The sequence below is a fragment of the Xenopus tropicalis genome, chromosome 1 (assembly GCF_000004195.4).
Source record: "Xenopus tropicalis strain Nigerian chromosome 1, UCB_Xtro_10.0, whole genome shotgun sequence".
In the NCBI taxonomy this organism is placed as follows: Eukaryota; Metazoa; Chordata; class Amphibia; order Anura; family Pipidae; genus Xenopus; species Xenopus tropicalis.
Window position 1 is genome coordinate 93,108,047 of NC_030677.2, and position 13,900 is coordinate 93,121,946.

General features: G+C 38.7%; 1 protein-coding gene across 1 annotated transcript; it reads left to right on the top strand.

Moving 5' to 3' along the window:
• Positions 1–562: 562 nt before the first annotated feature.
• Positions 563–13,140, top strand: eef2.1 (eukaryotic translation elongation factor 2, gene 1). The gene is made up of 15 exons (NM_203924.1): positions 563–696; positions 2,615–2,829; positions 3,657–3,838; positions 5,293–5,504; positions 5,681–5,859; positions 5,957–6,062; positions 6,656–6,769; positions 6,950–7,088; positions 7,211–7,406; positions 9,320–9,578; positions 10,330–10,437; positions 10,727–11,080; positions 12,021–12,203; positions 12,360–12,492; positions 12,656–13,140. The coding sequence occupies exons 1-15, from the start codon at positions 694–696 to the stop codon at positions 12,847–12,849; spliced, it is 2,577 nt and encodes an 858-aa protein (NP_989255.1). The 5' UTR covers positions 563–693; the 3' UTR covers positions 12,850–13,140.
• The last annotated feature ends 760 nt before the right edge of the window (positions 13,141–13,900 follow it).

The following is a 13,900-nucleotide window of genomic DNA, read 5'->3' on the forward strand; positions in this document are numbered from 1 at the left end:
TGCCCCTAGATATTCAGTTCAAGTTTAATAAAAGTCTGAGACGTTATGTTGTTGTATGAAAACACAATATGCAGCATTCCGTTCCACCAACTTTCATTGGGCAAATTTTTCATCTAGTTCGTAAACCAGATCTTAATATCAATTAAATGGTTTAAGCATTTGTAACTGCATCTGCTTCTAGGATGTGATTTGTCCATGCAAGGGCTTTCTACAAATGGCGCCATTAATTTCAGCCCTAAAAATCCCCTTTGCTGCGGGTTTTAACATAAGAAACCACACATATTTTATTATTACATACAAATATGTGAACCCAATTCCCAGAGCTATATTATAAACACGCTTTGATGACGTCTTAAAAAGTACTGATAACCAAGCTTTCAGCAATAGTAAAGAATGTTTGTTACTGTCGTTCAAAGCAGTTTGCATAATCCGTAAAACCATAATTCGTACACGCTTGAACAACTAAACACGAGCGTGCGCAAACCTCGCCCTATTTCTTTCTTTTCCTTGCTATTTCCTGACGCTTATCGGTCCTGCCCCTTTTTTGGTCAGCTGACCCATACCGCCATTGCCCCTATATATTGCGAACCGTTGACGTCAGCGGTCTCTTCCGCCTGTTTGTCTGCTGTGAGGCAGACTGTCCGTATCGGCCTAAGCCCGTCCCGTGAAGAGAATCCACCGCCATCTGCCACAATGGTAAGCGGGAACTAATGACACTTAGTCCGTTGTTAATTTTTCATAATCCTCCTTGGCCACGGATCTGTTTTTGTTTAGCACGGGAACAGGGGATTGTCTTTTTTTTTCTATCGTAGGCCTAGAAAATGGCAGTCATTGTTGCGACTTTATAGGCCAAAGACGAGAGCAAAACGAGAAATGTCGAGAGTCTAACTTTGGGGCCTACATAATCGTGGTCGTATTAAGTGGGAACTTTCTGGGCGTTAATTAGAATACAAAGTTTAGGAACTTGTTCCGCGTAAACATATGGCTAAACCATTCGAATCATTAGTTCTGTTCTGCCCGGGTCAATGTATCTTTCTGTCGGCGTCATCTTTTATTGGATGGGGGTTGGTTTATATTGCCGCAACCACCGAAGAGCTGCGACAGCCGGCAGCATGCGTCTTATCATTTGCCGTCTTGACGTGGCAATGACTAGAATGGTTGCGCAATTGCTATGTTATGGTTCTTAGTCAGCCGGTACTGCCCATTAATGTCAAGCTAAAATATATCTTTTATGGATAGGTTCTGTAAAATACGGGCACAACATTTTCTATGTTTATACCTCCGTACAGCCCGATGATCCGCAGAAAATATTCTGAACCCTCAGCTTGCGCTTGCTCAAAGATATTATCTGCAGTTTTTTAACATTTGGTTTTTATGTATCGGTTAAAAATTTAGGGTGCTATGTTTAGCAATGGGGAGTGGTACTATGACATTTTAAAGGTTTCCTGACATTTTATATCTGAAGACCATTTTACAAAGTAGAAAAATGACCACCTTCGAAACACATGCTATTGCACTGAATTGTTTGCACCAAAAATATAGTATATTTTCTCAACTTTTTTTCTGCGATGCTACAATATATTGCCTGAAGCTCTTTACCATAGGTAAGGCATTTCTGTTAACATGAATGGGAATTACTTTCAAACAGTCTGTACATGCTTAACCTTAGACAGACCTCTAATATGGTCTTGGTTATTTGGCCTCTTTCTCAGATTTCAGCAGATCTCCATACACTGAAAAATCTTGAAATACAGCTGTCAGATTTGCAGAATCACAGCTGTGCATTATTGGTCCTGCTTTTGCAATTTACATACAAGTACAGTTTAAAAAAAATATTGGGGAAATAGAATATTATAGTGGTACAGGTATGGGATCAGTTATCCGGAAAGTTCTGAATTACAGAAAGGCCGTCTCCCATAGACTCCATTATAAGCAAATAATTCTAATTTTTGAAAATGATTTCCTTTTTGTTATTATAAAACAGTAACTTGTACTTGATCCCAACTAAGATATAATCGACCCTTACAGAAGGCAAAACAATCCTGTTGGGCATATATATATATATATATATATATATATATATATATATATATATATCTATATATCTATATATCTATATCTCTCTCAATCAATCAGTCCACATGACAGCACCACACTCCAAAATCTGCTGCTCTGCAGTTGCCCCTGTGCACGGGATATCAAATAAATATCAAAATAAAACAGCCAGCACCAAGGGTCTTTGTGTTTCAAAAAATCTCTTGTATATTATAATTGCATGTACAACCGACATTTCGGTCCCTTTTGAAGAAGGTCCCAAAAGGGACCGAAATGTCGGTTGTACATGCAATTATAATACACAGGAGATTTTTTGAAACACAAAGACCCTTGGTGCTGGCTGTCTTATTTTGATATATAGATATTATTTTTCTGAGCAGACAAAAGATATGGAGATCCAAGTTACGGAAAAATCACTTATCTGGAAATCCCCTGATACCAAGCATTCTGGATAACTGGTCCCATACCTGTAATTAGAAGTGTGTAAATATAAGTAAACTGTTTAAATATTCCCTTGTCCTGTGGAGCTTGACCACTCTCTTCTCATGCTCATCCGCAGGTGAACTTCACGGTAGACCAGATTCGTTCCATCATGGACAAGAAGGCGAACATTCGTAATATGTCGGTCATTGCCCATGTGGACCACGGTAAATCTACTCTGACTGACTCACTGGTATGCAAGGCTGGTATCATTGCTTCTGCTAGGGCTGGTGAGACTCGTTTTACAGATACCAGAAAAGATGAACAAGAGAGATGTATCACCATCAAATCAACGTGAGTTTTCATATGTAAAGGTCCACTATGTAAACATAGCTATATCGCTGCTTCTGTTTGAAATGCTTTAATGTGCCAGTTTTTATCATTTTAAATTGCAGCTTTAGTACCTTGCTGTTAATAACGTGTCAGGCTTCAATGATAACCTTGGGGGCAGGGAAAAGACAGATGGGAGATAACTGGCACTGCAAATAACTAGATACCTCCTAAGGGGTGCTCCACATCCCGAACAAATAGAACAATGCTGTAAAGAAACTACATGATACATGGTAACTTAAAAAAAAAAAAAAAAAAAAATATAAGTGCAATAGTTTGATAGACATCCTAAATATTGTACCTAAAATTGAAGAAAGTAATAGTTAACTTCACGCTCTTTAAACCTTCTTGTTAAAAAAAAAAAGCATGTACAAAATATCAATTATATAAAGTACACTCCCGCTAATAAATTACACATTTCATTCTTAAGTAGACTAGTGAAATATTGTTTAAATTCATGTGGAAAATAGTGTAACACATTGTTTGTCATGGTTTAAAAATTCCATTCTTGCTTGCATGAGGAGTGGAAAGTTGCAGTTTACAATAAATCCTAGCTATGGATCTTAACTGGTCCACTGGCCAATCTGCTCAATTTTCTCCGTTTTGGTTATATTTTTTACAAATAACAGTTATTATTGAAATGCTGTGGGTTACTATTTGAACTGTTGTGATAGCTTACCACTTTGGGGTACCAATCAACTACATTTTGATTACCACTTTAGTTAGGTAAATACACAACATTTTAACTGGAATCTCTCAAAGATCTTCATGCTGAATTTTTTGATTTGCAGAGCAATCTCTCTCTTCTATGAGCTCTCTGAGAACGATTTGGCTTTTATCAAGCAAAGCAAAGATGGGTGTGGCTTCCTTATAAACTTGATTGACTCCCCTGGCCATGTAGACTTTTCCTCTGAAGTAACTGCTGCTCTTCGTGTCACAGATGGTGCCTTAGTTGTAGTGGACTGTGTTTCAGGTAAGGAGTCTGTCCGCAAACAGTGTTAAATGTTAGACTTACTTATGTAAACTGGCCCCAACCACAAGCCACTTAAAGTAAGAAAATCAAACAATTAGATAGAGCTGGGTGGTATGAACAAAAATTTATATCACGGTATTTTTAAAAATTATATCTGTCACGGTATTTGACAGTATATTTTTTTTCCATGCATGATTAGGTGTTAACCCCATTTCCTAATAAATTAGAGAATAATTACTGCAGTATTGAAAATCAGAGTCAGGCAAGCGAAGGATCGGCAACAAAGTCGTAAGGTAAATCAGGCAGGCTTAGTTTCCCAGGCAAGGCCGCAGACAACATAGCACAGGAGGAGGCGTTTGATAGCTTTAAATAGCCCCCACGCATGCGCAGAACCGGCACCATCAGCGTGTCACGGACGTGCCTGCTTTGACATGTACATGCGCTTTGACGCACGCGCACCTGGACGTGCATGCGCAACGTCCCGCGGACAACGGGACGCGCGCACGCAAGGAGTACCCTGACACCCTGGTATTGCGGTATCTGAAAAATGAATATAGTTTAAAAAAAAAAAAAACACCGGTATTCGGTATTAAACGGTATATCGCCCAGCCCTACAATTAGACCTTCATTACAGCGGTTTTTAAACTAAACTGCCTGGGTTAGCAGGGCAGCACAAGCTTGGTCAGAAACTCTACTGGGGGGGTTTCTTTCAGTTGTACCTCAGCAAGAATTCACCCACTTGGCTAACCAAATCAAAGACCAACTCTTACACCTGTGAGGCAGCACAAATATCCTGTAGGGCCTCTGCTCTATTTGTAGCGGCCTGATGTTCCTTACGGCTAAGATTGTGGTCTGACACATCCAAAAAGTTTCTAACTTCCCTTGCCTTTAAGGGTAAGTTAATTTGGTCCAAAATTGGATAAAATTATCAATCAAGCCACACCCTCCTTCCGCAAAACAAGAATCTCTCCTCAGGGGAAGATTCAGACTTTTCCCAGATATCACAGTATACTAGAAATTCAAGCCATACACCATGCCCTGCTACATTGGCAACAATGTTTACAGGGACACCCACTTTCAGTCAGACAATGCCACAGCTACATAGTTATACATAGTATTCATAGTTAGGGAGGCAACAGGAAATGTTGGTCCCTACATGGAAACTAAACTCGTCTTCCAGTGGTTAGAAATCCACATCCCTCATTCCTCGGCTGTCTACAGACTAAAGAGAAAAGGATTTAACGGCGAGTATCACTGTTTTTTTTTTAAATAAAGACCATGAACAGTAAAGACTCGATTCATTTTAAATATTAAGAGCCGTTTATGCCATTGTACAGTACTGTGGAAAAACATTGTCGTTTTTATATACATTTATGCTTGGATAATGTGTTCTCAGCACTAGTGGTTTCACATATTTTCTTTGTACTGAAATTTTATTAATATTTACCTAACAGGCGTCTGTGTGCAGACTGAAACCGTGCTTCGTCAAGCCATTGCAGAGCGCATCCGCCCTGTGTTGATGATGAACAAAATGGATCGTGCTCTTTTGGAGCTGCAGTTGGAACCAGAGGAGCTCTACCAAACTTTTCAGCGCATTGTGGAGAATGTTAATGTGATTATTTCCACCTACGGTGAAGGAGAGACTGGACCCATGGGAAATATCATGGTGAGTGTAGATATCAAGATATGGGACTTTGGAACTTCATAGCAGCAAGTATAGTTTGTGGCAATTGGCTGTATAGCATTCTGTGGCAGTCTGTATAGCATTTTAAAAAGTGCATGCAAATTTAACCACTATAAATAAGTGTCCATTAAAGTAAAGGTTGCTTTTTTCTTTTTTAGATTGACCCTGTTCTTGGCACAGTTGGTTTTGGCTCTGGTCTGCATGGCTGGGCTTTCACACTAAAACAGTTTGCAGAGATGTATGTCGCAAAATTTGCAGCAAAGGGGGAAGGTCAGTTGGCTCCTGCAGAACGGGCCAAAAAAGTGGAGGACATGATGAAGAAGCTGTGGGGTGATAGGTAAGTTGTCCTGCATGCAATGTTACTAAAAAAAAAAAAGATATATGTAGGTCTGAAAATCTCTGCAACTGCTTGAGGGTTTCTGGCTTTTTAACAGGTATTTTGACCCTGCAAATGGAAAGTTCAGCAAGTCTGCAACAAACGCTGATGGCAAAAAACTTCCTAGAACCTTCTGCCAGCTTGTATTGGATCCAATTTTCAAGGTATGATTGTTTCATGAATCTTGTATGGCAAAAGGTAATAGTGTTGCATAACATCATAAGTAAAAATTTTAAAGAAAGTTACTTTCTTTGTGCAAGTGATTGGGATGTCTTATGCATGTAAGAAGGCTTATGTGGTCACTTCTACCAATAATGCTGACCAGCCATGAATTTTTCATATCTGTGGCTGCTTTATAAAAAAAAAAAAAAAAAAATTTTAACTGGGCTCTAGTTCTTGCATTTGTCTTACCTCAAACTATTGCTCTATTCCACCACTGCCTGCTTCAGATAGCTTCTGAAATTTTAAATAAAGGGCTTCTAAACAAAAAGCTTCATTGAATAACTACAAATGTAGACTAATTGCAATTAACTGCACTTCTAATGCTGTGTCCTTGTAAAAGTTTATGCTAAGGTACTTTAATTTTAGTATGCAAGAGTGCATCTCGGTCACGTAACATATCTGAGGAGACAAATGATGACTCATTTCTTCACTTTGACCTGAAAGCAAAGATGAAACCATATAGTCTGACTTTCCTCAGATCTTTTTCTGACTGGCTTCTCCACCAATCATTTTTTTTTTTTCCCCCTCTCCTCAGGTATTTGATGCAATCATGAATTTTAAGAAAGAAGAAACTGCCAAATTGGTCGAGAAACTAGACATCAAACTTGACAGTGAGGACAAAGACAAAGAGGGAAAACAGTTGCTTAAGGTATAATCTTGTTCCAGCATAGTCTGTCGAACAGTGTCTACACTTATTGCCTTAAGAGCAACCTCTGTGGATCTGACAGTGCCTTGTGTAGTGGTCGAATGTAACCACTAAAAACTATTTTTGCATGATTTACTGATTTTTGTGTATAGATTAACTTAACATGTCCCCTCACTCCATCAGGCTGTTATGAGACGCTGGCTCCCAGCTGGAGAGGCTCTTCTGCAGATGATTACCATCCACTTGCCCTCACCAGTGACTGCTCAGAAATACCGTTGTGAGCTGTTGTATGAGGGTCCCCCAGATGATGAAGCTGCCATGGGTAAGTGCTCATTTATGTTAAGTTTAGTTTGTAACTTTTTCCTTTTTAACACAGCCCATTGACTTAATCCAGTGGCAAAAAATTTTGGATTACTCAAGGCTGTTAATGTGTCTTTGTAACAGGTATCAAGAACTGTGACCCCAAAGGCCCTCTTATGATGTACATCTCAAAAATGGTGCCCACCACTGACAAGGGTAGATTTTATGCCTTTGGAAGAGTTTTCTCAGGTGTAGTCTCCACTGGCCTCAAAGTCAGGATAATGGGACCAAACTTCACTCCAGGCAAGAAGGAGGACCTTTACCTAAAACCCATTCAGAGGTTGGTGGCCATATCTCTGGTTTTAAAGAGGCTAGCTAGAGAAAAACTACAGGGGTTATATAAATATATTCTGCATTTGTATAAATACACTGCACTTGTTATAGTTTAAGTGGTTTCTTTCAGACTTCATCTGAGCATCCTGTATATTCTTGTTGCAGTTTTGAGCTATATAGAGAATTTATCACCTGTCGTTAATGGCAGTCACCCTTCAGCAGAGCAGTTAAACTAACCATATAGCTGCAACTGGTTAGCTGATTTAAAGGAGAAGGAAAGGCTAACAAATTGTCAGTCATGAGCTACAGGCATACCTTCAGTTCTCTCAATAGTGCCATTAAGTCTCTCCATATTTCTCCTGTTCAGATGATCAGAAGCCTCATAGGAGAGAGCTCATGCTGAGCTCTGTAAAGAAAATTCCCACAATGTTAGTAAGACTGAGGAAGCTTCCTGCTAAATGGCTCGGATCACAAATTTCTAAGGGGGCAGGGGGGAGAAAGAGAGCTGCACAGTCTCTGGTACAGGAATTAGAGATAAGGAAGGAGATGAGAAATCCTGTTAATTGAGGACTCGGCAGCATTTCTGAGTGCTTATGGCTGTATATACATAGAACTTTCTGATCAAGCTTACTGAGTTTTTACCTTTCCTTCTCTTTTAAACAGTCTGTCTTTTTGAATTTTGATTTTTCACACACACTAACCCCTAAAAAATAAAAATTTCAGAAGGCCTAAACTGCACTTGGTGAAATTGCATTTTTTTTAGAAACTTCAGAGCGGTCTTCGAGGTAAATTTTAAGCATAGATAATGTATTAATTATAATCAATAAGGGTGTCCACTCTTGGATACCAATACAAAATCACCAATAAGTTTAAGGGACTTAACTCCCTCAAACAATAAAACTCACCCAATAATAAAAGCCGTTTATTCCCATATATACTACAGCAGCCCAAACTGCCGTGGCTGGTGCTTAAACCATGTTTAGTGTGCATTAAGAGCAAGACACCTGCTTTTGGATTATGCATAGATCTGCATCTATTAAATTACTGGGTATATATAGATCAAGTCCATATAGAGCTAAAGCCTGGCTTCATTAAGAACTATAATTGAATAAGTAGCTTTTATTTATTTTTAGGTGGGGTTTGTCTTTGAGGGAGTCAAGTCCCTTAAACTTGTTGACTTTGCATTTATTGCCAATATCAATAGCTTTAGTCTTGGTGCTTACATGATACATGAACTCCTTTTGGTTTATCAGTACAATTGTGAAAAATTAAGTGGACCTGTATGGTAACTCAGATGCTTTTGTATAGAGGTTTTACTATACATATGGTGTAAATTTAATTTACAGATGGTCTGTAAAAGTTCATTACATAGTAACCTAGTAAGTTAGGTAGAAAAAACATACATCCATGTTCAACCATAATGCCTAAATATAACCTGCCTAACTACTAGTTGATCCAGAGGAAGGCAAAAACCCCATCTGAAGCCTCTCTAATTTGCCACAGATGGGGAAAAAAATTCCTTCCTGACTCCAAGATGGCAATCGTCCCTGGATCAACTTGTATTAAGAGCTGTCTCCCATAACCCTGTATTCCCTCACTTGCTAAAAAGCCATCGAACCCTTTCTTAAAGCTATATAATGTATCAGCCAGTATGACTTATTTGGGGAGGGAATTACCCCTTATCTGCACTCTTCTATCCTGCAAGTCTTGCATGTTTCCTTAAAACCCAACTTCTGTAAAACTTACAAAAAATACCAATATTATAAGTCAATCCTCCATAGCACATCATTTCTACAATTTATTGTGCAACATCCCGTGTACATTTTTTTTAAACTGGTTTTCAATTCTGTATTTCATATACAGTGCTGTAGAAAGTTGGGGTGGTATAAATCTACTTTTTTTATTTTTTTTATTTTAAAGGACCATTCTGATGATGGGAAGATATGTGGAACCCATTGAGGATGTGCCATGTGGAAACATTGTTGGTTTAGTTGGAGTAGATCAGTTCCTGGTTAAGACTGGAACAATCACTACCTTTGAACATTCACATAACATGCGTGTTATGAAGTTTAGTGTCAGCCCTGTTGTGCGTGTTGCTGTGGAAGCAAAGAATCCTGCTGATCTCCCTAAGTTGGTTGAGGGTCTGAAACGTCTAGCTAAATCAGACCCCATGGTTCAGGTGAGTACAGATCGTGTGACAAAATGCTTTGCATATGTTAACAGGGCCTGATTTCAAGGCCTCCCTCCGGCTCGTGCACACCACTTAACGCATATGGAGCAATGGGGGAGAGGACGTGCTAAAGCTTCTGCTCATCCTCTCCCCATTGCTCCGTATGCAGGCAGAATATTCCGGTGTGGCTGCGCAGCCCATAAATTTCTGCCGGCCTGGGCCTTTGTGGCTTGCCACAAATCCAGGCCTGTGTTATTACATGGCATCTTTTCCAGTATCTCTGTTCCAATAAATGTTTATGGCAGTTCAGCCCAAAGTGCTTGTGTGCATCTCCTGGGTGAAATCTGCATGTTGGCAGGTGTCATCTTTTTGACTGTTCTGTGCAGTATTGGTGGTTTCTGTGCAGCAAATTCCCATTTTCTTATATTTTATACCTTGTCAGATGCAATCTGTTTGGTAAAAATGGTTGTTGCTACAATTTATGCTAATAGACTAGTAACACTGATATTGCTAAACTTTTAACGTTAGATCAATTTTTTTTTTTTTTTTGAACTGAAGATTACTATAAAGTTGTGTTGTGGGTTTTTTAGTTTATGTAGAGCATATCCATAACATGTTTAAAACTATTGCCAACTACACATTGATGTACAGTTTAATACTATGCGTGGAACAAATTACATTGTCATTGTCAAACCAGTATTACTGTTATATGAATTGTTTTAGAAGATATGAAGCTTATTATAATTTTATCCTTTTCCAGTGCATCATTGAAGAATCTGGCGAGCATATCATTGCTGGAGCTGGGGAGCTGCATTTGGAGATTTGCCTGAAGGATCTTGAGGAGGATCATGCCTGCATTCCAATAAAGGTTCAGAAGATAGTTTAGCATAAATGACATACATTTGTAGAATATGCAATGCTTATGAATCATAATTAAAATAGCGGACGGGTCGGTGTTTACAAAGTATAGGTTTTGTATACTGCCATTTACAACAGTATTGCTTAGGGTAAATGGGGTGCAATGTAAGTGTTGATCTAACTACCATGAATCCATATTCTTTCAATTTTTTTGCTACTTTAAAGTTTTGCCTTATGCCTATTAACAGTGTAAACTAGCTTGCATTTTTTATTCAAACTTTTTTTTTCTTTTTTTAAAGAAATCTGATCCAGTCGTATCTTACCGTGAGACTGTGAGCGAGGAGTCCAACCAGATGTGCCTGTCAAAGTCTCCTAACAAGCACAACCGTCTGTTTATGAAGTGTCGACCTTTTCCTGATGGTCTTGCTGAAGACATTGATAAAGGTGATGTATCTGCTCGCCAGGAGTTGAAGACTCGTGCCCGCTACTTGGCTGAAAAGTACGAATGGGATGTGACTGAAGCTAGGAAGATTTGGTGTTTTGGTCCTGATGGCTCTGGGCCCAACATACTTACTGATGTTACTAAGGGAGTTCAGTATCTGAATGAAATCAAAGACAGCGTTGTTGCAGGATTCCAGTGGGCTACAAAGGAGGTATGTTGATGGCCTTTCCATCCTTTGGGTGATGCTTCAAAATAGCAGCCAACTCTTATTTGTGCCAGGCAGCTGGTGCTCATATATTTTGGAATCTGGGTAAAACTAATCAAACTTGCAGCCAATGTACACTGTCTTAAACACACCAAAAAATTGGCTTTGTCGATGAGTAAGTTCACTTAAACAGAACTCCATAGAGACCCGTTAGCATTAGCTGTTAGTTCAAAACATAGTAAAATGTGTAGGATCCTACTTCAGACTTATTTGTATAAAGCTTAGTATTTGATAGAATTGCTTTGCGAATAATGGCACCATGAATTTGATAGCGTTTTTTTGTGACCTGGTGCATTTAATGCCATTTATATTGTAACTGATAAAAATATATATACTGTATAAGCCTAGTTTTTCAGCACCCAAAATGTGCTGAAAGTCACCCTCGGCTTATACTTGAGTCAGGTGCAAGAAGTCCCTCCAGACTATCACCCTCTGTCCTTTGTGTGCAAATTAGGCCACTCACAACCAGACCCTCCAGTGATCTTCATCTACCATCCTCACCTGTCCCATTATGCACTATACATTGCACTTTATATTCTATATAAACTATATATAGTTTAACTTTTAACTTGGTTGCTGATTGAGCTAAGGGGGTAGTACTCTAAAGGTATGATTGTTGATACCATATTTTTGTTGACCCTCCACTTAGCTAGTTTACTGTTTTTCTTTGAAATAAATATTTACATTAAATGAGGCATAAGTTTTTAATTTTATGTATTGAGTATTGAAACTTTGCAGTAGCTGGAGCATTTCCCACTCTAGGCTTATACTAGTAAGTTCTAGTAAGTTTTTACAGCTTTCTTAGGTAAAATTAGGTACCTCGGCTTATACTCAAGTATGTACAGTACTTCCTTGGTAAACGGTGGATTCCCCCTTTTATTTTCAGGGTGTCCTGTGTGAAGAAAATTTGAGAGGTGTTCGTTTTGATGTCCATGATGTAACACTTCATGCTGATGCCATCCATAGAGGAGGAGGACAGATCATTCCAACTGCACGCCGCGTCTTGTATGCTTGTGTGTTGACTGCTCAGCCACGTCTGATGGAACCAATCTACCTTGTTGAAATTCAGGTGAGCATTATGCAGTGTTTTTAGCAAAGTTATTAATTTAGAGTTTGGAATTTTTATATATATATATATATATATATATATATATATATATATATATATATATATATATATATATATATATTATATATATTTTTTTTTGTTTTTTCCATTCTGTAGTGCCCTGAGCAGGTGGTAGGAGGTATCTATGGTGTCTTGAACAGAAAGCGTGGGCATGTCTTTGAAGAATCCCAGGTGGCTGGAACACCAATGTTTGTGGTTAAGGCATACCTGCCTGTAAATGAGTCATTTGGTAAGTGAAAGCACTTAATCATTTTAAGAATCTGTAACAACTAAAACCATGCTCATCTACAATTGATGTCTGTTTTTCAGCCTGTTATGTATTTTACACTGTAAAACTGTTTACATTTGGTAGGTTACACACTTATGTACTGTATTGTATACTTTTCCCCCAGGTTTCACTGCTGACTTAAGATCAAACACTGGTGGCCAGGCCTTCCCTCAGTGTGTGTTTGACCACTGGCAAATTCTACCTGGAGATCCTTTCGATAACACCACCAGGCCTTTCCAAGTGGTGGCAGAGACCCGGAAGAGGAAGGGCTTGAAAGAGGGTGTTCAAGCCTTGGATAACTTCCTTGACAAGCTGTAAACCTTTGCTTTACTCCTGTCAGCATTGATTAAGTGGAAATGAACTATACCCAAAAGATGTCAGCATTCCCTGCAACATTCTGTTGGAACCCTGAATATAATCTTTCATTGGCATGATCATAACTTTCTATTTATTCTTGATGGGTAGCTTCTGCTCTCTGAAAACATCTTGGATGGCTGGGGAAGTAAATGTGAATTTGAGGGTTGACAGGAACGAGGGCAGAATGTAGAGCAAAGATGTACTGCAATAACCTTGAATGACTTATTGGTGCCATTAAAAAAATTTAATTGATCTGTTTCTTCAGTGTAAACTACTACTCAAGCATGTAAAGTGCTTTAAAAGGTTTAGGGTGTTTGTATAAGGAGATTATTCTAGTTATGTGACTTGCAAAAATATAAACAGAACTAAAGTCATTAAAATGTTAGTCAAATGCAGTATCTTGCGTAGAACTTACTGCAACATCCAGGAGGTAAGCTCCACCTAGCTCCCATCTTGTCTTGCCAAATCATTTTTTGCATGGCATGGTCACACTGTTCTAGGCTGCTGTTAAGCTATGCAAGAGGGTTTGTTAAAAGTTAAAACATAGGCAGAAAATGAGGTTCCATCTCTTAGAAGCCAATACAATCTTTTCTATGCTCCATTGGTAATATGAATTAATCGTTTCATAAAATACTTTTTATACTGATGTCAGTCCCTTAACTCTGGTAATTGACAGCACCCATATGCATCAGCAGAAAAAAAAGAATGGGAAACCTACTAGGGTCATCTCCAGAGACAATGTGTTGCATTTTATGTATTCTTGAACTTTTGTTCACGACCTAGTGTTTAATTTTCAATACTTTGGTAGCCTACATAAACTGTGGTTTCCAGGGCTCAAATGGGATGTTTTATTTATCTGGAAAGAATCCAAAGAAGGGCAAACTTCCAAAATAACAGCCATATTTATATTGGAAAAAGGAGGTTCAGTCACCCAACAGTTTGACACACTATGTATAGGTTTACCTAAGTATGTGGCATGTAGGGGCCCCAATGTTAACATACCCCCATATGA